Here is a 24,627-nt window from a genome sequence, read left to right on the forward strand (position 1 = left end):
GTGCCGGTTTCGAGTCGGGGCAAGGTTGAAAAAATTTCGGCAAGCTGAGTGTTTTGTCTTCCTAGAAATATCTAGACTGAATTGTTTCTAAGATTTTCCTTCTTCTGTGGATACTAATGGCTCCGCCTGCTCGACTTAATCAGCTCCAAATGGAGCAAGTTAGGGATATTGTCGTTGAGGAATTCAATAACGGTTTCAACGAACTAATCCCGGGTGTGACCAACGACTTAATCAACCAATTCGGTGCTCTTCTGGATGAGCGGCGTTACTGTCTCTGCCTGTTCAGGATTCGGCATACTACTTCGAGAAGTTCAACAAGTGTAGCTCTCCTCTTTGGAATGGTGAATCCGACCCAGTTGCTACTAAGCCCTGGGTGTCAGATGTTGAGGGCGCCTTCATAAGTGTTGGGTGTCCGAACTAGTACAAAGCAGTGATCGCCATGAATCAGCTGTGAAAAAGGGGAAAGACATAGTGGAAGACCATCACCGCCTTATTGAACGAAGACTAAGTGAGGGCCATGTCTTGGGCCCAATTTGTGGAGAGGTTCGAGGCACAATATGTGCCTAAGGTGGAGCAGCAGCGGATGCAGCAAGAGTTCATGGCCTTACAGCAGACTACTGAATCCGTTAGTGACCTGTACGCCAAGTTCTTGGAGATGCTATCTTTTTGCCCCTCGTTTGCTGGGAACGCGGCCTGGTTAGTCAGCCGGTACACTACCATTCTACGTACCGAGATTCGGGAATTCGTTAGCATGCAGGAGTTCCCGACTTTATCTGCGATCATGGATGCAGCGAGGAGGAGGGAAATCGAGTTGCAGACCCAGACCAAGAGGAAGGCCAATGACACCTCCTCCAAGACATCCGGAGATGCCCAGAAAAAGCAAAAGCAGGGTGGTAAGTCAAGGTATGAGTACAAGCCGTCTTCAAGTCAGGGCGAGAAAAATCCGTTGATATGCTACAACTGTAAAAAGCCAGGGCATCATTGGAAGAATTGTAGGGCTCCCCCTGCGAGTGCAGTTCCTCATATTACTTCTGCAGTTCCCGTCTGCTATCACTGCAACGAGACGGGACAGAAGAAGCCTGAATGCCCGAAGTTGAAGACTGGTAAAGGAGACAGGGGTACAAATCCTGCAATTGCATCATCCTCTAAGGGAACCACTATGGTGACACGAGGTCGTGCTCACCAGATGACTGTGGAGGAGCCGGTGATTACAACGACACTGGCAGACACTTATTTGCTAGATTCCAAGCCCGATGTTGTTATGTTTGATAGCGGTGCTACCCATTCTTTTGTATCTCACACGTTTATTAATCGTTTGGGGCGTAGTATCGGAAAATTGGCTCACCCAATGGTTGTCGATGTTGTCGACAACCGCACTATTTCTGTCATCGATGTCTATCGGGGTTGCACTCTCGAGTTTTCTGGAGTTGAATTCCCTATTGATATTATCCCTATTGCGATGCGAGAGCTCTGCGTTATCGTAGGCATGGATTGGCTTGATGCGTTTGATGCGGAAATCCACTGTCGTAAGAAGCAAGTTCGTGTTCGAAACCCTAGAGGTGGAGAACTTATTATTCAGGGGGACATTCCCCGCCTGGCTATGGCTTCTTGCTCTTCTGCTATAGCACTAGACGACGTTCCTATCGTTTCCGACTTCAGCGATGTCTTTCCGGAGGAACTCCCTGGCTTGCCACCTGTTCGGCAAGTGGAGTTTCGCATTGATTTGGTGCCAGGTGCGACTCCGGTAGCGAAATCTCCTTACCGCTTGGCACCACCTGAAATGAAAGAGCTCCAAGATCAACTTCAAGATCTAAGTGATAAAGGGTTTATACGGCCAAGCTGCTCGCCTTGGGGTGCTCCTATTCTCTTTGTGAAGAAGAAAGATGGATCCCAGCGAATGTGTATTGATTATAGGGAGCTAAACAAGCGCACGATAAAGAATAGGTACCCGTTGGCACGTATTGACGATCTTTTCGATCAGCTTCAGGGAGCATCTTGGTTTTCCAAGATTGATTTACGTTACGGTTACCATCAGATGCGGGTTCGTGAAGAAGACATTGAGAAAACAGCATTCCGTACTCACCCTCTAACATTGAGAAAACGGTATTAAGGTCGATCAAGCCAAGGTTAATGCGGTTAAACAATGGAAGATTCCAAAAACACCTTCTGAAATTCGCAGTTTCTTGGGTTTAGCCGGTTATTACCGGAGGTTCATTAAAAATTTCTCTAAAATCGCCTTACCACTCACCCGATTGACCAAGAAATCAATGAAATTCGTTTGGGGCCCGGAGCAGCAACTGGCGTTTGATGAGTTAAGGAAATGATTGTGTGAAGCTCCGATTTTGGCCTTACCTGATGGGGTTGAGGATATGGTGGTTTACTGTGATGCATCGCTTCAAAGTCTTGGTGCCGTGTTAATGCAACGAGATAGGGTGATAGCCTATGCCTCCCGACAGCTGAAACCCCATGAACGAAACTACCCCACTCATGATTTGGAGCTTGGGGCTGTTGTTTTCGCTCTTAAGATTTGGAGATACTATCTCTATGGAGTGAAGTTTATCATATACACTGACCATAAGAGTCTAAAATATTTGTTCGAGCAGCGGGATTTGAATATGAGGCAGATCCGAGGGTTGGATATGGTAAAAGATTATGATTGTGAAATTCACTACCACCCTGGTAAAGCTAATGTGGTAGCTGATGCTCTCAGTCGTAAACAATCTGCCGAACCGATTCGAGCTAAGTGTCTCCGGATCATGATGGTGTCGTCTTTGTTAGATCTAATCCGGGACGCCTAAAAGACGGCAATACTGGAGGAAAACATCAGGCGTGAGAAGATTGGGAAAGAGTTGCCTAAGATGGAACGAGACGGGCGGGGTTTGCTGACTCGCTACGGTAGGGTTTGGGTCCCATATACCGGGGGAAATCAGAAAACCCTAATGGATGAGTCTCATAAGTCAAAATTTTCTATCCATCCTGGTGCTACTAAAATGTATCGGGACCTTCATGAGGCTTACTGGTGGCATGGAATGAAGAATGATGTGGCTCGATTTGTGGAAGAATGTATGACCTGTCGGAAGGTCAAGGCGGAACACCAGAAACCGCATGGGAAGTTGCAACCATTGGAGATTCCTGAATGGAAATGGGAGCATCTAACCATGGACTTCATTACAAAACTTCCTAGAACTGCCCGAGGATCAGATACAATATGGGTGATTGTTGATCGTTTGACTAAGAGTGCTCACTTTCTGGCTATAAAGGAGAGCTCATCGGCGGAGAAATTAGCCGAGATCTTTGTTTGGGAGATTGTCTCATTACATGGGGTGCCCATTTCTATCGTCTCCGATCGAGACACCCGATTTACCTCTCGGTTCTGGAGGAAGTTTCAAGAGGAATTGGGCACACGATTACATTTTAGTACCGCCTTCCATCCGCAGACAGACGGGCAGAGTGAGCGGACGATTCAGACCTGGGAGGACATGCTTCGGGCATGTGCGATTTATTTTGGGGGTAGTTGGGATGACCATCTACATCTAGCTGAGTTTTCTTATAACAACAGCTATCACTCGAGCATTAAAATGCCTCTGTATGAAGCCTTGTACGGGAGGAAGTGCAGGACGCCCGTTTGTTGGGGCGAGGTTGGGCAGAGGGTACTTGGGAGTACCGATATCGTGCTACAGACCACGGAGAAAATCCAAGTGATTCGGGATCATTTGGTCACAGCGAGCAATCGTCAGAAAAGTTATGCCGACAAAAGACGCTCCAATCTTGAGTTCCAGGTGGGAGATTATGTGTTGCTTAAAGTTTCCCCCTGGAAAGGTGTGATTCGATTTCGGAAGCGGGGAAAGCTCGGACCCCGATTCATTGGACCCTACAAGGTCATAGCTCGTGTGGGGAAGGTGGCTTACCGTTTAGAGCTTCCTGACGAGCTTAGTCTAATTCATAATACGTTCCATGTGACTCAGTTACGAAAATGCGTTGTTGATGAGACCGCTGTGATACCACTGGAGGACATACAAATTGACGAGCGTCTCAATTATGTTGAGAAACCAATCGCTATTTTAGAACGAAAGACGAAAGCTCTCCGCAACAAGACTATAAACCTGGTTAAGGTGCAATGGAAACATAGGAAGGGTTCGGAATGGACTTGGGAACCGGAATGTGAGATGCGGACTCATTATCCGGATCTGTTTCTAGGTGTTGACTTCGAGGACGAAGTCCGTTCTTAGTGGGGGAGAGTTGTAACGCCCCGGGTTTTCTCGGTACGTTTGGTTATTTTAATTTAATTATCCTTGTAACCTTGGGTTAATTTATTTAACCAATGTCTGATTTCTTATGTTATTGGACTCTTTTGATCATCTTGTAAACTCCTTTTTGAAGTCCATGGGCTATGGGCCTATTTGCAATGTCCATCTAGTTAATAGTACTTAATGTGTAAATTGAATCATTTGGAACACACACAAGGAAAACACTCTAAACCCTACCTCTCTCTCAAAAATCGTCCCTCTCTCTCTCTTTGGGATCAAGAGCAGCCAAGGGGCTGTTTGGAGCTTAATTCTTGTTCATTTCCAGCCTTGATTCGTATTGGTATGAACCTCCTTATCCTTTCTTACAACTTGATTCATAACCTTGTTCTAGTTTTATGATTTCATCTTCACCTCTTCTCCTTCTTATTTTATTTGTAATTGTATGTTATACATCATCTCAAGATCCTATCTTCACCCCATATATGGTGGATGATGGATCTAGGGGATTACATGTGGCAAAAGATCATGGAAACCCTAAAAGGGAGAATGATGATTTTATGTGCTTATGTTTATTTTCATGTTGATTATTATTACATCCTTGAGGCTAAATGAAATCCTAATGATCCCTAACCCTTTTTAGTACCACCATTATCATGGGGACTGAATTGGGATGATGAACACATCTTAAAATGTGTTTCAAAAGGAGAAGGATGGATAAGCCAAAAAGGAATCACGGGTGGCTACGATTCTGTTTTCCATCAGATCTGTAGTCATTTTGTAAAACTCATATCTGGATCTCTAGAACTCAAACCGACCCCAAACCAGTTCCAAAAGTTCACAAATTGAGTTGGCTAACTTTCTTAAGAAGGCCAACCTCACTGATAAGGGCTTTATCTATGTGAAAGAATGGCATCTTTGCTGTTAGGTCTAATCCGGGTCTGTTCTGATATGTCATTTTGTTTTCATCATTTCTAAGGCTTGGAAAAGGATCCAGAGTGATTCCAAGTTTCTATATGTTCCTTATATTATGAATTTAAGATCTGGAGAATATGGGGTGTTATTTCCAATTATAAATTGGTTAGAATGGATCCACACTCCAGGTCAGTGGGCAGTCACCAGCTTTTGCTAGTGCTGTGATTGTCCACAATGTGAATTTTATATCTGTAGTTTGAGAGATGCTTTTCATTCAATTCCAACTCTGAGACTTTCAATTTTATGTCCTTTACTTCTCTTAATTTTCTTTTGGACGAATTCTACTCACAAGTTGGGTAGAATTGGCCAACATCACTTGACTGTATTGTTGGAGACAGAAGTGATACACCAATTTGTAAAATTCATATTTAATTCATCTTTTGGAGTTAGAATGAGTTCTTTATAGTTATGGAATCCTGAGCAATCATAGTTTCCTATAAAATTTAGTTAAAGCTATGTTTCTGTTTTAGATTTTGGAGTAAATCCATTTTGAACAGCAGGTCTGTTTTAGAGACCTTGCTGTGATTACTCTTTTCTCAACTCGTAGCTTCATTACTTCTCGTTTCTAACCTTTAGTCCTTCTTAGGCGAGGTTTTGAAGTTTGCTCAAGCTTGGTAGCATTATTTGATTGTTAGCCATCCTTAATACTCACTCAAGGTGAGTTCTCTCACACCGTTGTATTGATGATTGTGTTTGCTAGTTAGCTCGTGTGTGATTATTTGAATTTATTATAAAAGCATGCTATATAAGTATTGTTTTAATTCATACATGTGCACTGTATGTAACTAATTATGGATATGGGGACACCACCAAAGGATACGGATTTACCGGTGCGGTGGGTAGGTAAGATCACCAACGTAATACTCTTCGTGAGGTGCGGTGATTAGGGCCAAATGATACGGGATCTTCCCGGTGCGGTTCAAACCTACAAGTCCTTCTCGTAATATAGACATTGATTCGTTCTTTGTCTTTATCATTATAATTGGAAAATGGATTAGGGCTAGTAAATATGAATGTTAGTACAATGTCTGTGTTTGAATTCACTAAGCTTCGTGCTTACGTTTTTCCCTTATAACTTTTCAGGTGCTAAGATTAAAGAGGCTAAGGCTTGACATGGAGCATCGGGACATCGCTACTAGTTATTTTGTTGGGACCTTATTATTATTATTACTTCCGCACTTATTTTATATGATTATTAAGTTGATGGATTATGTTATAACTATTTCAGTTGTTTTAATTTAATTTAAGATGGGTTTTAAAAGTTTAAAATTTTTGCAAAAAAAAAATTGGGTGTCACACACAAACTAGTACTAAACTATTCACAGGATTCTCATACGATATCAAACATACAAAGATTATGAAACATGATACAGTGAAAATAGATACATACAAAGAAACTATCTGGCAATACATTCAAATGATACGGAGATAAACTGAATCAGACATAGTTTATCTAATAATTTTATACAGATATCAATACATGATATAAAGAGAAATATAGAACCGCAAATTATTCCCATAATAATTTGATTAGTTTGGTTATTTTCTTAACTAAAATCCATTTAGTTGTAATTGATAAATCATTCCTTATGCTCAGCATAATACATAAGGAGTAAAAATGTTTATAAGTTTGCCAGATATTATTTGAAACACATCAATGTTATGATTTGAAAACAGTTATAGTTTGCTTGTATTCCCCCCTGAAAACATTTAAAAAAACGGAAAAGGGCGTAAGGGTATGAACTCACCGGACGAGAAATGTGACGATTTGGATGCTAAGAGTTGATCTGGGGCTTGTAAATACACAAGGTTCCTAAGTATAATGTAAAGATACACATTTGTATATAATTAGGACTTAGATTGATTATTTGATAGGGACAATTGCTTCTAGTCGCGAAAACAACCCGATACAAGTGTTTGAAGGGACCCGGGTGGCGTTTAAGGACGTGAAATGACACTAGGGACTTGAGACTTGAGTTTATTCCCCATGAATAAACTCATACAATAGTTTTTGGTCTAAAACACCCCTTCCCCATGAGTTGACGGCCGTAAACTCATGGTGGGGTAGTTTATGGTGCAAAATAGCTTCAAACACTTAGAGAATAATTTTAGAAATTGGTTTAAGGACTTGGAATGATTTTTAAACATCTAATAGACCCATTTAAGGGAGTTTATGGCCTAGCATAGGCTCCTGTCCGTAAACTCCTAAATACCCAATAAAAATTGTGTTTTTTGGTTTCCAAACAAATCACATGTGATTACTAAATTTATTCCTAGGCCTTTCATGCATTTTCTTGAAATTTTGGAGGGGTTTTTGGAGTTTACGGCCTATGAGACCCCCCTCATGGCCGTAAACTCTCTTAGAGAGTGATTTCATGTGTTTTAAAGCCAAAAACTTGATTGTAAGGACTTCTAAAATTCATTCCAAGGTTTTAGGGGTGTTATAGGGGTTAAACAACACTTTAAAAATGAATTTTCACTATGTTTTAAGGAGTTTACGGCCCAAGCACAAGCCTTTGCCGTAAACTCACATAAATCCTTCTAAAAATTATGTTTAAGGTGTCCAAATGCTAAAACCATATTCCTAAAATTCATACCTAAGCCTTATAAGTGATTTGGAAGTGTTTAAAGCCATGAAAACCTCAATTGTATGAGTTTACGGCCCAAGCATGAGGCTTGGCCGTAAACTCCTTCAAATCCTTCTAAATTCATGTCTAAAATTTTATAAGTCCATTTCATAAAGCCATTTAGCCATATCTAAAGTCCAAATGTGTTTAGGAAGGGTTTTAGGGCTTAAAACCCCTTTAAATATGGGTTTACGGCCTAAGCATCATTCTGGGCCGTAAACTTATATACAAGGCTTTAATTCATGTTTAAATCTCGAATTTGAAGGTCAAATATGCTATAAAATGAGTTTAGGAAGGTACCTTAAAGATTTGAGGCCTTAAAATTGAGTTTTGGACCCTTAAACTTGGATTTAGGAGAGAGGTTAGAGAGAGAGTAGAGAGAGGAAGAAAAAGCTTCAAACGAATATTAAACACATTTATATAGGTCCTAAAACTTGGACACGGTGGAATTCTACCCGATACCGGCCTTAAACGAGGCTTTAGGTCGCACCCGATTAAGTTTTCGTCACTTGGCGGGGACGTTTTTAAAACTTATGAAATAAATGTTTTGGGCTAATTTCATGAGTTCCTAAAGGGTTTGGACACTCATTGGATGATAATAAACATATAACTTTAATTAACTAAACCCAAAAACGATATCGGGACATTTCGATATACGACGAGTTATACGGGTAGAATGGGTTTTCGGCGATGGAAAACTTCGGGTTGTTACATAATGCATACACAAATCGGTCTTTTCTTGTCGTGAAAATGGGGATATCACATAATCTTTTCCATGCAAGATCTTGGAGACAAAGAAAGATGGCCAAGAAAACGAGAAATATCCACCGCTTGGAAAGACAAGTCCAAATGGTGTGCATATCATGATGACTTTGGCCATGTCACGGAGGATTGCATAGCTCTTAGGAAGGAAATGAGTTATCTCCTGGGAAAAGGATACCTCAAAGAAATCCTGGGAAAAAGAAATGAGAAACCCAAAGAAAGAGACCAGGATCCTCAAAAGATCCTCGAATGACTAGGATCCCTCCTAGCTAACGCCAAAGTAATCAATGTGATCTCTGTAACATCTGAAATTTGTGGTACCTCCTACTCTGCAGCAAAAAGGCACGCCATGGTGTCTAAATTGGAGAAGGAAGAAGGACCATGAAAGAACATAATGATCACTAACGAAAAAGAGATCACCTTCGACGAGGCAGATAGGCAAGACATCTAGGATCCACACCATGACGGATTAGTAATTACTATATATATTGCCAATCATATCGTCAGAAGGATCCTCATTGATGGAGGATCCTATGTTAACATCATACTCCTGGACGCACTAAGAAGAATGAAGCTACCAATCTACATAGAGGGAGTAAATTCTATACAATCTTTTTGTGTAATGGACATGTTATCCTTTTATAATGTCATATTAGGTAGACCATGGATCCATGAAATGAAATTCGTTCTGTCGAAATATCATCAATACATAAATATGCCCACCCTATGAAGTCATCGACAATACCGTGACATGTAGGATTAGTTTCTAAGTCCATAACTATAATTGATATGTACATTACCCGATTGGCATGGTCCATTTGGGTTGCATGGCATTGGGACATTTAGATAGACCTTTTATGACAAGAGGATATTTGTGGCATATTAATATATTATAAGTTCGAATATATTAATATGAAATTATATTATTTAATTAGTAATTGATCAAGAATTAATTTGGAATTAATTCAGTGATCAAAAGAGACTAATAAAATATATGGGGATTCATTGTGTAAATCATTCATTCTTATATATGTGGCCTTATAATCCATCATACCTTATAATGGGCTAAACTCATGGAGTGATCTATGGATACTCCATGGAGGTTAAAACCCATGGAGCATAAGGAATGGGTTAAGTAATGAGTTACAGGGTGTAACCCTTATAGTCACACTATATAAAGACCCCATTGGTTGGTGAAATCGGCACTAGTGCATACACAAGTGGGCAAGCCGGTTTCTATAGTGAAGTGTCTCTTCTTATGGTTATTCCAAGATGTTATTGATGTTATGTGAACCATTTGAGGTGTCACACTTGGCACAATAGGCTCTTAAGCTCCATCGAATCAAGTTACACCAAAAAGGTATGTATTCTATCTAGTTTTTGTTATACTAGTACTTATGATTGTATGCTAGTTATAGTAATACCTTCGAAAGTTCATATTTGCATGTATAATAGAGAAAACATAGATCCAAGGTATTTAGGGTTGCATGTACACCTTAAGAGTGTTAGAATGCTCAAAACCCAACAGTAGTATTAGAGCCTAGGCTTGTTTTTTGTTATACTTGATGCAAATTGTTGAAAAAAGCTGAAAAAATCAATATTCTAGCTTTCTGTGCACTTGACTCGCCGAGTCCGCTGATGGACTCGCCGAGTCCATGAATAAAACCATCCAACTCGTCGAGTTGGTTCATGCACTCGACGAGTTGGACCCCAGACATCATATATTCAAGGTTTTTGGCTGGAATTGCACTGGGAACATTACCCTAAGCTGTTTTTTAACTTATAAACCTGTTTTTGATGTGGTTATATTCATTCTAATCCAATTTCAAAGATAATTGTCAATAGATTCATATTTTGTATTAGTTTAATGGTTAGGCTAATTACATGAAAAAAAAATCGATATGAATTATCTTGTTCTTATGAGTTTTCTTAGATTAATAGAAAATTTATGTGATAATGTGTTTTCAATCCAAATTGATCTTAAAGTTATTCATAAAATGTGTTTTTGTAACTTGTCCTCAGGTTATATGAAAAGTCACATTTATGATTCTTAAAAACTCATAAGATTTCCATAAGTTACGAAAGATGGAGAGTCTCATTTTTAAATGTTTTAAAGTCTTCCATAACTTGTTCTCAAGTTATGGAACTTGAAGAGTTTTTCAATAAAACTACTCTAAACACATAAGTTATTGAATTGAAAAGTTTTTGAATAGTTTAAAACTTGCCCTCAAGTTTTGTAATTTTTAAAGTTTCCCCACATGAATACTTTAATTCCAAGTTAAACCCTTAGAATTTTAAAACTTAAAATTCAACCCCTATACTTTATAGTATTATAAGTTAATAATATATATGTATAAGAGAAAGTCAGTCTTACCATTAGTAGGCCTCATTCACGAAGCTAGTCTATAAGGGGGTATAAGGTTACTGCCTATAAAATGACAGTTTCATGGGTGTCCACTCTCACCCACCGTTTCCTTGACTGGTGGAGGGTCGTTAGCCGAACGGTTAGGATAATGACTATAATTCTTCCTTCATTAAAAGTATTAATGATAAATACTAATTAACTAAACTCTTATGAATTCCCAATCTTATTTACTTAGGAAAATGTGAATTTGGTGCTAACCCATGAATTACACTTCGCACTTTGCTTAAGTCGGTTAGTGGAGCGCGTATGGTTAACTGGCACACTAGCTTGATTTAACAAGGTTGGCAAAGGGTAATTTAATGTTTATCATAGTATCGGTGGAGCGTGTGTGGTTAACCGGCACATCGATTGAGTGATAAATATTATGGGTACCAAGTATATTTGCATGGTTATTCACACCTTGTTTTGTGATCCTCGGCATCCCAGTCACAAAACTTGACAGGGCACACTCGAGATTGAAACACACCATTGAAAAGTTCAATGAATCTCAAAAGATCTAGGAGTTTCAAATCCAATTAAAACCTAATAAATTATTTCGTTTTTCGTGGTGGAAATTGGTGAATCGTCATTCGCCTACCTTCAAATATTTTATAGCTTGGATTACGGCGTCCCTCTTCCAAGTTATAAAATATTGTTTTGGGTCCTAGCCTTAATATTTCATATTGGGTGTTATATTAAAGACTTAAAAAATCATCTAACTTGAATATCTCCCATTGTAGATGTCTAGTTTAGACAACTATGATCTTCCCAAATCTCTAGGAACTTCACTTACTCTACTTCCTCCAATTATTCTCCCTAACCCATAAGTTCAAGGTCACTCAGGCCTTATTGGCAAGAAAGGTCTATGTGTGATCACATCTTGGAGATGAAGTCACATATTGACAAGCCGGGAGAGTTGGTTGTTTAATGACTTTCTATGTCACATAGTGAGTTATTTAAGGACTACTATGAAATAGACCATGACATGACCCTTAATGATCTGACCTATTTGCTTGGTGCTACTAAATCAGCAATGATTTGGAGCACTGGTAAAGCAAATTTGATTGGAAGATCGACTTCCCAAACTTCTATTGACATTGTCAATGGTAACATTGGAAATCCAGAAAGTATTTTTCTTGCCAATGGAAAGGAATCGGCCATAGTTAACTCGGTTGACCAAATGGTAAAGAGAAAGGCTAAGTCTAAGATTGTCCCATGTACCATTACCAAAGAGTCCGTATGTTTCTATTGCCAAAGGAAGGGACATTGGTTGCGAAGCTGCCAAATTTACCTGAATGATCTGAGAGAAGGTCAAGTCAAAAAGTTTGACTCTGCTTCAGGTAAATCTACTATCTAACTCTGTTAAGTTCCTAGTTGTAGATTCTTGGTACATGATCTGACAGGATCAAGCAAAGGGAAGGAAACTTAAAGAAAGAGTATGATGAATCTGATCACGAAGATGGATTTCAATGGCATGGTTCGAAGATCGGATTATTGAGCTACTACTTAAGAGTTATGATAGATTGCTAGGAACTATGTAATAGCATAGTTTCATTTAAATTTGCATTGTAAGGAAACTGTTTCTCCGCATTTTATAAATAAACAAAATTTTGATTTTATTTTAGTTTTTATCTCCTTGCAATGTATTTTATTGAAAACTGATATTTGTATGTTTCTAGCAATAATGGAAATATGAATTTGATTCTTTCATTTGTGGTAGTGTCTAAATTTACCAAATAAGGAAAGATTCTCATCACCAAAGATTCAATTGGACCGAAGCTTGGAATCATGCAAGTTGTATAGTATGATGAATGAGAACTTTCAGCTTTGGAAAATTAAGACTAATTCCTTGGTCACGTGTATATGTGAGTCAAGTGAGGGACTAAGGGATCGAGTATACATTGTTGTGCACTGATCAAGTCCACTACAAAATATTGATAAGACTATTCGTCATAATTTACTATAGCTTAGTAAATATTGGTATACTTACAAGTCTAAGTATAATTCTAAAACATTGGAAAAGTTTCGATGTATGGAAAAACGAACTAGAAGAATCAAATTAGGCAGGAAGATAAAAGTTTCTCAAATCTGAAAAGAAGGGAGAGAACTTTAGTATCATGTTTTCTGATCATCTTAATGATTAAAAAACCATATCACAATTGGTCCTCTAACGACATCTTAGTGCATTCTTATGACTAAGAAAAGGAATCATGAATTTTTGAATTGTTTAAATCAAGAAGATGAGTCATACTTCATTCCAAAAAAGGTCTTAGAGTCATACTCCAAGATTGTAACTTGAGTGACACATCTTAAAGAAGGTTTATTAACACTTGTCAAATGTAAGAGTAAATTGTGTTTCTACTCTTGTACATTTGAAATTGGTAAGTTGTGATGTTTTGGATAAAACAAAGACCAACTAAGGCCAGTTATGTGAGGTTTTGTCTTGATAAGAATCCGCACTATCTCTTGAATATTTGGCAAGTGAGTCTGATATGTCAAGAGGACAGTAGGAGTCTTAAAGATCTTGAAAAGTTGTAAGATCTAATCAAGAATAAAAACCAGGAGTTTATCACTAGCATATGACTTGAGGTTTATAACCTATCGTGTTGACATATTCCTATTTCTATGCTCATTCCAGTTAAAGTTGGTTTTGCATATGAGTTTTGAGAGTTCTCAATTGGTTTCATAACAACTTGGAAGCAATGGTAGGCTCTTATGCTACCAGGTGGCAAGAAGTTAAGACTGCACAAGTTCAATCCATATGAGTTTGGATTTGTCACTAACCTTGTCTTGTGATTATGTTTTTGACAAATTCATATGGATAGGAAGACATACACCATAAAATCTAAGTGTCATAAGGTTTCTCTCTGATTCATGAAAATGATGGTGAGGAAACATTTTGACTAAGTACATTTTAAGTAGATAGCAATTGTGATATTTGCATTCTCAAAGTCGTTAGTGGAGCGTGTGTGGTTAACCGGCACAATAACATCGAATTGTGAGGAATGGAAAAAGTCTAAACAATTGAGACGATGATTACGACATCCCTTTTCATAGTTCTAAAATTTTTTTAGACACACATGTGTGCTATCTAAGGAAAGGTGTATGATTTTCATAAAGTTTTATCAAAGAATTGTTGGGTTTTATACAAACAATCCTATGTGTGCATGCAACCCTAGAGTTGGATCTATGTTTTCACTATTAGTTATACAACTTTATGAACACAAAATGAAACCTGACATGCTACTATTATTTTCGAAATCCATATATAAGAATAGAATACATACATTTTGTTGTTATATTGTAATAACAACTAGTTCCTTGAATTTCCTTAGCTCTTGAAAGCAAGTACCACAAATGTAGTACCTCTAATGGCTCACAAACACACTAGGTAAAAGGATGAATATAGGAGAGAGGAGAGAAGGGTATCTTGCCCTAGATTTCATCCCTTTTAGGGTTTCCTAAGGCTTGGACGAAATCTTAGTCCCTTAGGATGCTATTTATACTTAAGGCTAACTAGGGTTTCAAGGTGCAAACCCTAATCCCATAGCTTAGGGCCTAAGCAAGTCCATGGACTCCTTTTCTTAAGCCCTTGGACGAAAACACCTAGATCCTTCTAGAATTTTCGTTCAAGCCTTAATAAAGGTGATCCAATAGCCCAAAGCCTCAACTATTGAATAATTATAAAATAGCCCCTGCACTTTCAGTCAGTTCCTTTAATCCCAAAATTATAATTTCTGATTAAATACTAATTAATAATATGATTCCAAATTAATATATTATTCATATAATATATTAAAAATCATATTTATACCCCAATTTATTATTCTTAACAACAAAGCAACCTCTCTCCTTAACAATCGTCCTGTCTAGTCACCAGTGTGAAGGCAACCCAAAAGGACCATGCACAATCGGGTCAACTACATACCAAAATAGTTATGGACTTAGACACTAATCCAACAAGAATCTCGTATCATAAATTTGAACATTGGTAAGAAAGTCAATAAAGTATTGATTTCTAGAAGTCCAGCTGATTTCTGAGTACATGTCAAAGCTAGTGAGAGCATAACTGTTATGCTAGTAATCATCATGTTAGTGGGAGCATGATAATTATGATAAGTGTTGTAAGTTAGCAATTTTATTATATAAAAAAAAGTTTCAATTGGCAAAAGGTGTTTTCCTATAATTAAGGAGAGGAAATTGTACTTCATTTCAAATCTAAAAGCTTAGATCGTTGGATTTTAATTAAATTTAGTCAAAGTATATATATGAATGGTATGTTGGAATGGTTCAACATAAAGAAATTATATATATATATATGGGAACATTATTTGCGTTCTAAAATTCAATTATGATTACGTCATCCCTTTTCATAATCCGAATTATGAGAACTTGGCAAATAGAAATAGAAATATTATAGCAAAAAGATTGCTCTATTATCATGTCTTTATGTAAGACATCATGAATTGTGTCCCATATGCTTCAGATATAGGATCGATTGCATGTGCTATAATATCCATCCTTTCTAAATTTTCCAAATGCTCAGGGCATTAAGAGGGGAAAAGTCTAGAATTGTATATGACTAAAATGATTAAGCAATTGTCGAGGATAATCTAAGGTTTACCAAAGACTGGTTAATCCGGGACAGTTAGAAGTATAGTATTAATTTTGGAATGACCATATTGACATATTCTGAAAGGAGGCAACTATTGTTCAGAAGTGATAGTCAACATGGGAATATGAAAATGTTTTCATAGGTAGTTATTCATTCTGTGTAAGATTAGAAAACTTAATGCAAAAAGGATGTTTAAAGGATGTACTTTGAATATGAGACTTCATTTCCATAGAGTTAATCTCCATTGGAATACTCTATAATGACTGTTGACAAGTCTTTGTGACTTTGTGCATAATCATTATAAGAGGATCAGTGCATATAAGTTTAAAACCTAACAGATTTCGGTAAATGGTAGGAATTTGCAATTCTTACATTTACAATAAGGATTTGAGATTGTGAAATGAGAATCATTGGAATTATACTCAATTGATCTATTTCACAAAGTAAAGGTCATAGACAAACTTAGTGTGCATACTTGGTGTATGGCATAAATAATGTTTGGACAAACATAGTTTGTATACTTTGTGTATGACATGACTAGTGTTTACAAAACATAGTGTACATGCTTGGAGCATGGGACAGCTATTGTTTTAATTCAATTATAAAGTTGATAATTTGAAACAATATACAATGAATAATGTGTAATCAATATGGTGATAACTAAAAGATTTTATATTTATATCCATAAGTTCTGAGACAATATTGGATTCGATTATTCTTGTGTTTCACTTTGCATGTCTTGACTTCCAGAACAACTAGATCGTTCTTCCCGAATGACTAGGTAATTCAAACCATCCACATTCGGTCATATTTTGGAAGTAGATATGAATCAAGACTGTCATGAAGTTGGATTGTAGATGTCCAAAGTATGGGACATAACAAGAGTTGCTACAACATTCATGAGTGCTCGTAAGTTCTGAGTATTGGATTCAACCCATGGTCATTTGACTCACTTCGTGGATTTTATCACGAGTGATCATGAGACGATAATCTTATATTCTTCAAACCTAGATATATCAGTAGTTGCCTATGAGTTGGTTATACATTGATTTTATGAAAGCGCATAGGTAACTCGATGTATAAAATGTGCCTTTGTGTATGATTCAACAAGTAGTAGAACAAGCATATGAGTCGAAGTTTATTCATTCCTTTTACCCTTAAAGGGATAAAAGCGATATCTGTGGGCCCCTCAATAATTTAGTGATGACACCGCGAACTGCTTGGCCAAGCCTAGACTATTTTGATTTGTTCAATTAGTCAGTCGTCATAAATCGAAAATCGAGAAACAACAAATGGACAGAGAGAATGATTATGATCCATGTCTCAGCCCATATGGTATCTAGAATTGAGGAATATATGATCCTTTATCTAATGGACGCGTCATTGATTTGCTAGTCGGGTTTTGAAGTCATATGCAATAATAGTTTTAGACTTATCCAAGTGAGAGACTGTTGGATTAGTTTCTAAGTCCACAACTATAATTCGTATGTATATGACTCGATTGCCATGGTCCATTTGGATTGCATTGCATCGAGACATTTAGATAGACCTTTTGTGAGAAGAGGATATTCGTGACATATTAATATATTATAAGTTCTAATATATTAATGTGAAATTATATTATTTAATTAGTATTGATCAAGAATTAATTTGGAATTAATTCAGTGATCAAAAGAGACTAATTAAATATATGGGGAGTGATTGTGTAAATCATTCATTCTTATATATATGGGCTTATGATCCATGCTACCTTATGTTGGGCTAAACTCATGGAGTGATCCATGAATACTCCATGGAGGTTAAAACCCATGGAGCATAAGGAATGGGTTAAGTCATGAGTTACATGGTGTAACCCTAATATCCAAACTATATAAAGACCCCATTGGTTGGTGAAATCTACACTAGTGCATACACAAGAGGGCAAGCCAATTTCTAGAGTGAAGTATCTCTTCTCATGGTTATTCCAAGATGTTCTTGATGTTGTGTGAACCATTTGAGGTGTCAGACTTCGGGCACTAGGCTCTTAAGCTCCATGGAATCAAGCTACACCAAAAAGGTATGTATTCTATCTAGTTTTTTTGTTATACTAGTACTTATGATTGTATGCTATTTAGGGCAATACTTTGGAAACTTCATATTTGCATGTATAATAGAGAAAACATAGATCCAAGATATTTAGGGTTGCATGTACTCCTTAGGAGTGTTAGAATAATCAAAACCCAACATGAAAGGCATATAAATAAAGGCATGGGGCACAAAACGTATTAAAAGCATGAGAACATGATGTAAAAGAAGTGCCCCTGAAACTTGAGGTTCCTCAAGCAAAAATTCTCATAGGATCCTCAGTGCTTGAACAAGTCGACCATAATCTCATAAAGTTCCTCAAGGCCAGATGCGAGACGTTTGCATGGAAGCATGAGGACATGACAGGTGTCGACAAAAGAATAAGAACCCATAAACTATAAACTTAACATCGACCCATTTTTCAGGCCAATATACCAAAAGAGAAGAAAATTTGCACCGAAAAGGAAGCAAGTTATACAAGAAGAAGTAGAAAAACTTCTCAAAACAGGAATGATCAAGGAGGTGAAGTTCCCAAGATGGCTAGCTAATGTGGTCGTGGTACGAAAGAAGAATGGTGGAGTGTGTGTCTGGACTATAGGAATCTTAACAAGGCTTGTCCCAAGGATCCTTTCCCTCTACCACATATCAAATCCATGATAGACGCGATAGGGGTCCATGAATCACTAACGTTCATGGATGCATTAGCAGGATTCCAATAGATCCAGATGAACCCTTTGTCCAATAAGACACGACGCTCATAACTCCAATAGGTATCTATTGTTACATTTCCATGTCATTTTGTTTTAAAAATGTAGGAGCAACATATCAAAGGCTGGTGAACAAGATGTTCAAGTAGAAACTCGGGGACACAATGGAAGTCTACATCGATGACATGGTGCTCAAGTCCAAAAAAATCGAGGATCGCCTCAACGATCTCGAAGGAGCCTTACAAATCCTAGAACAGTATAACATGAAGTTAAATCCCTCCAAGTGCCACTTTGGGATGAAATCGGGTAAGTTCATGGGATACATGGTGACCGAAAGAGGAATTGAAGCAAGCCTGAAACAAATCAGGGCCATCCTTGATCTGAAATTACCATCCTCAACAATGGATATGCAGAGATTAATAGGAAGAATGGCAGCCCTAAACAGATCATTTCAAGATCATCAGAAAGATGCAAGCCTTTCTACAACATCTAGAAGAAGAATAAAAGATTCGAGTGGACCCAGGAACATGAAGATTTTTTCTAAGAGCTTAAAAGATATTTAAGCGCACCACCCCTACTTGTAAAACCACTAGATGGGGAACCACTCCTTCTTTACCTATCAGTATCCTAAAATATGGTAAGAGTTCTACTAGCTAAGGATCTTGATGGGGACCAACATCCCATATACTACGTAAATAAAAGTCTCCTGGATCCTGAGACCAGGTACTCTTATCTTGAAAAGATCATACTTGCATTAGTAAAAACTTCTACTAAGTTAATACATTATTTTGAAATTCACCTTATAATTTTCAAAACTAACTATCCAATTAAGAATGTTACGAGAAAACCAGAAATGTCAGGAAGAATGGCGAAATGATACGTGAAGTTAAGCACATATGACATAAAGTATGAACCTAGATCAGCCATAAAGCCCCAACCATTAGCAGATTTTATGTCTGACTTTAGTGATGATCTAAGAGGTGAAGTTGAAATAAAAGCCAAACAACTTCTAGAAGAGGAAAACATGGGAAGATAGACATTATGCACAAATGGAGCATCAAACCAAAGAGGAACTGGCTTGGGGATCATAGTAAAATCTCCATAGGGGGACATCCTACCCCATGCAATCAATTATGAATTCAATGCAACCAGCAACGAAGAAGAATACGAAGCGTTAAGCATGAGGCTACAGTTAGCCAAGGATCTTCAGGTATTCTTCGATTATTTACTACTAACTAACCATTTTAATGGATCCTATGTAGTGAAAGGAGAGAATTTAGCACTATATCTCCAAATCCTTCAAAACTTGGCCTCAGAATTCAAAACATTTAGCCTAAACCAAGGTCATATAGAAGAAAATGTTGAAGCAGATGATTTAGCTAATCTAGGATCTTCCTTAAGGATCTCGTCGTGAACCAAGATCCCATTAACCCATGTATTGATCCCAACAATCGACGAACCCACCAAGAGACTGAAAGATCCCAACAATCACAAGGAACTACGAACGTTGCAACAATCGGAGATCCTGATCTAACGACTCAGCGTCAAGATCCCAACATCAAGGAACCCTCTCCAACTTCGAGATCCTGGATCCAACCCATTATGGAATACCTCTAAAATGATACGATCCCTAAGGAAGAGAAAAGAGACAGAGATAAGTCAAAAGAAAGATCTTAAGATTTAGTATAATTCATGGTAAATTATATAAAACATTTGTAGCAGGTCCATACCTTAGGTGCCTAGAGGATCAAGAAGCTACAGAGGTCCTAAAGGACATACATGAAGGAAACTGTGGCAACCACACTAGCCAACCATGAAGAAAGATTCATTCCTTCACGTCTAGAAGTGTGACGCTTGTCAAAGACATAACAACATCCTACACCAACCAACAGTACCTCTACATCCTATCATTTACCCTTGTCCATTTATGAAATGGGGAATGGATATAGTGGGTAAACTACCAGTAGCCCCTGGAGGAAAGGTCTTCATGCTAGTGAGGAATCACTATTTCTCAAACTGGATAGAAGCTGAAGCCTACATCCAAGTAAGAGATAGAGAGGTAGTCTCATTCATCAAACGTAATATCTTGACCAGGTTCGGGATTCTTACTGATATTATATGAGACAGTTGATCCCAATTCATAAGGAAAAGAATGAGGGACTTTCGCAAAAGTTGGGGAATCACGACGATGATGTCAACCCCTGTGACAACCCAAAATTTTCCATTCTGTACAATCATACACTTGAATAGAAGTCAAAATTGTTTCTGATAACTTTCAAGCTTTTGGAATAAGTTTGAGTGTTTTAAAGATAGTACATCGAGAAATATCAGGAGAGAGGATACCCTAGGGTTTATTATATAGCAATAAGTGCCCAAAATTTCAAGAGTTTGGAATTTACTATCCAAAAACGGTATTGGGACAGAAAACCCTCAAGACTATATAAGTAAAACTTAGCCATTTTGGGTTCGTTTCTTACATTTCCAACTAGAGAAAACCCGAATTCTCTCCCAAGGATCTTCACCGGTTCTCCACGAATTGTAAGTACTTCAACCCTAGAGTGTATTAAAGTGTATTACATGCCTAGATAACATTGAAATCATCCAGAAATCACAAAGACAAGGTGTTTACGGCCCAAGAACATTCTTGGACCGTAAACCCTAAAAATGGGGCCAAAGTGTGCCCTATGTCCCTATAGACCTTGGAACCAAACATAGAACTACCCTTGACATTTCTAGACCTTAGAAACATCATGAAACAAGGGTTAGAAGAGAGTTCACGTCCAAGGATGTTCTTGGGCCGTGAACTCCCTTTTATGGTGCAAAGAAGCCCCAAATTCCTTCCTTAAGCCCAGAGACTAGCCTAGCACTTTACCTTGATGTGTTTAGGACTCAAAGCAATAAAAATACCATCACCCATAGGTTATTACAGTCGCAAACACTTGTCAAAGTGGTCCATGGGCTGAAAACTCAATCTAGGGGTGTTTTGATGCCACAAACACTTCCTAAAGCTTAGACTTAAAGTTAGGATGCTTCATTATGACTTTTAGGACCCTAAACAACCCTCATAAAGATAAATGTTCATGAGTTTACGGTTGTAAACTCATTAGGGCTGTGAACACCCCAAAAGCTCCAAAGAAAGTGGTCTTCCTCATCCCAGGATAGAGTTAAGGTCCCTAAATACTCCCTAGCCTTCAAACTTGCACTTACACATGAGTAGCCATGAGTTTTCGGCCGTATACTCCATTGGGCCATAAACCCATGGTAGTAAACTCATGTGAGTGCCATTCTACCTTCCTTTGTTGAATCACATGTGATTCCAACACTTGGTCAAGGTGTTTCCTAGTCCCGGAAGGTGTTTCCTTTCATATAGTTGTTATAAACACTATATTCATGTCAATATCTGTCCTTATAGGTCATTTAGGACTTATTGTGTCTCGGGAGTTCATCCGTGTAACTTCTCATCTGTACGCGCATACCCGTTTGAATCACCCACATCAAGTGTGTTCATACCCCGTAATGAATCTTTTAACTATTTTAACTATTTTAAGGGGGGGAATACAAGTTAAACACAATGATAATTGTGTAAATATTAGTTATAAAAATCTTTCAAAATGTTACTTATGTTATTTATAAGTTGTCAATACATTCCAAGACTCTTTTAAAGGTTATGTTACTTTATAGCTATACAAAACTCCATTTTTAAAGTATAAGCATAACTTTGTAGATAAATGAGTCTTTTCAGTAACAGTCCAGGTAGAACATTAGTAAACTATTATAGGTATAGTTTAGGAGAATGCTATTCATTACTTCTAGTACAATGAAGCACACAAAGAGTCAGTCCAGTTCATGAGTCTATACTAATGGTATACGTTTACATAAATACGTTTACATAAATACTTTTACATAGATACGCCTACATGGAATACATTTACATAAATACGATATCAATACACGATAACAGAACAGAACATAATAAGGTGCTATAGCATGGAACGTTTTCAGGATCTTACTATACCAATGAATCACTTCTACATTGTGATAGTTATATTGGGTATACATGATCATAGTAATGTGGATGTTCGCGGCTTGCAATCATGCAGGGGTCGCATGTAGTTCTTAGAAACTCTTGACAAGGGAGCGTTTAGTATAGGATCTAGCCATCACATTATACCTTAACCCTCAATTAAGGCACAATAGTACTAAAAGTAGTCACTTATTACAAATACTACAGTACTTACACTGTCAACACGACAAATACAGAAGGATATAAAATTTCAGTTTCAATATTATTAATACCTTTGCCATGTGTCATATTCACATAATCGATGAGGTAGATTAGATTTAATTAATAATAGTCGTACAGTCGAGTCTTGGTAAAAGGCTACTTTCAAAATAGTCGAGTCTTGGTAGAAGGCTACTTTTAAAAGTTAGGACCATAATGCTAATCTTATGATTCCTTAATGTATACAATATAGGATACATATATACTAATAGATTCCGACAGCTAATAGGATCTGTGCCTTCGCTTCATTTCCTGTTCTCGTTGGATTGTGGTCTTGAACCGAGTTCCCCCAATCTGTTATCTACCCGAATCTATATATATTTATGCTTAGTATACATTAAGTCATCATAAGGGTACCAAGTATGGATCAGGTTATAGGACACAGAGTCGAAGACAGTTTTTCTAGTACAAAACATACTTTTCAAAGTCAGTAATTTTGATATACAAAACTAGAAATTTCCCAGATAAGGGCTTAATCCATTTTATTAAGCCAGTACAATTTTAAAGACTTTAAGGTGAGTAACTCTATAATACCTTAGTTTATACACCATGTTTATATATAAAACTAATACCCAATAGGTAGTTAAATGTGTGTTTTCCGCCTTACCTCCTGTTCCCCGTTGGGTTGTGGACCTAGGTCAGATTCACCCAATTAACTTCTACCCGATATCAGATTATATATAGCATTATAAACAAAGCTATTATAAAAGTAGTCACTGTGGTTAATATTTTACTATAAGAAATATAGGTTTTCTTAAAAGAACTTTTCATTAGGTATAAAGGAACCATTACAAATAACTCCATGAGTAACAAGTGAATACACCAGGGTTATATATGACAATGATCTAACAACCAATGGGATGTGTGCTATCCGCCTTACTTTCTGTTCCCCGTTGGGTGGTGAGCGTAGGGCAGATGCGCATAATTGATTGTTTGTTTACTCTAACGTATATATAACTTGTACCCACTTAGTACCCATAGAAGGCTTGTAGTGTCATTTTACTTAACTTTCATTCAAGTAGGAAATATATGATTTTCTAGAGGAACAGGCAAACTTTTCAAAACAGAACTTGCAGCTTACATCACTTTTACATAAACATTTTCCACAATGCTTTACAGCTTACTCACATCACTAAAATCTTATGAACTCACCAGCTAAATTGCTGATCAACTCTTTCAAATAACTTGTATTCTCAGGAGACTATTAGACATGTGCTCGTGCTGGGGATTCAGAAGATGGAGCATTATAGCTTCAAGTCTTGTTTTGTTATTTGTGTATGAATTCTATGTTTTGTGAACATACATTGTAAACACTTTCTTTTGAAATGAAATGGTTGTTTATTACTTGCTTACCATATACATATCTCGTGAAACTTAACACGACGTCCTCCACCCCCGAACGTTTCCGCCGTTCCCGTTTTGGGGTGTGACAGATTGGTATCAGAGCATTGTTTATAGTGAACTAAGTATATCAACCGATAAAAGATATACAGCTATAAATACAATGGGGCTTAAGTGCTCTAGGTAATGATATGTTTTAGAATATAACTTCAAGTTATAAAAATATACCTACTTGCTTATACATGTACATAATAGAACTAGTGTCACAAGGAGAACAGAACTAAACTTATTTAAAGGTTGGGCACTGTCGTCAACCCGAATAGTTATGTAATCATAGCTAGGATCAATATAGCCTGATCAACTATATTCATTCGAGATGTGACCAACATGTGTTTGGGAATGATGTTGTGTTGCAACAGGGTTAAAACTTACCTGAACACCAATCAAGAGAACGCCATAACAAGTACAGTTAGAGTTAGAGTACTATGGGAGTATTCTATGATACGATAGCGCGATAACTATTTTAGAACATACCAGGTACATTACATTATAATACTATAGGAGTATTGTAGTTCAGATAAATAACTTACGTGAGAATTTAAAAGA

The 24,627-nt window shown here is 37.5% G+C and overlaps 1 protein-coding gene across 1 annotated transcript; it reads left to right on the forward strand.

Moving 5' to 3' along the window:
- The first annotated feature begins 517 nt into the window (after positions 1-517).
- On the forward strand, positions 518-18,239 carry LOC145067566 (uncharacterized). The gene is made up of 2 exons (XM_079014679.1): positions 518-1,480; positions 18,117-18,239. The coding sequence occupies exons 1-2, from the start codon at positions 518-520 to the stop codon at positions 18,237-18,239; spliced, it is 1,086 nt and encodes a 361-aa protein (XP_078870805.1).
- The last annotated feature ends 6,388 nt before the right edge of the window (positions 18,240-24,627 follow it).

The sequence above is a fragment of the Lactuca serriola genome, chromosome 8, assembly GCF_051521515.1.
Source record: "Lactuca serriola cultivar US96UC23 chromosome 8, Lser_US96UC23_V15, whole genome shotgun sequence".
NCBI classification, from domain to species: domain Eukaryota; kingdom Viridiplantae; phylum Streptophyta; class Magnoliopsida; order Asterales; family Asteraceae; genus Lactuca; species Lactuca serriola.

What these genes read in the sequence shown, in the direction of transcription:
- LOC145067566 (XM_079014679.1), top strand. Translation starts at nt 518, where the DNA reads ATGTCTTGGGCCCAATTTGTGGAGAGGTTCGAGGCACAATATGTGCCT. An exon ending in TGCGAGAGCTCTGCGTTATC is followed by an intron (nt 1,481 to 18,116) that starts GTAGGCATGGAT and finishes CCCATTTTTCAG; the next exon opens with GCCAATATACCAAAAGAGAA.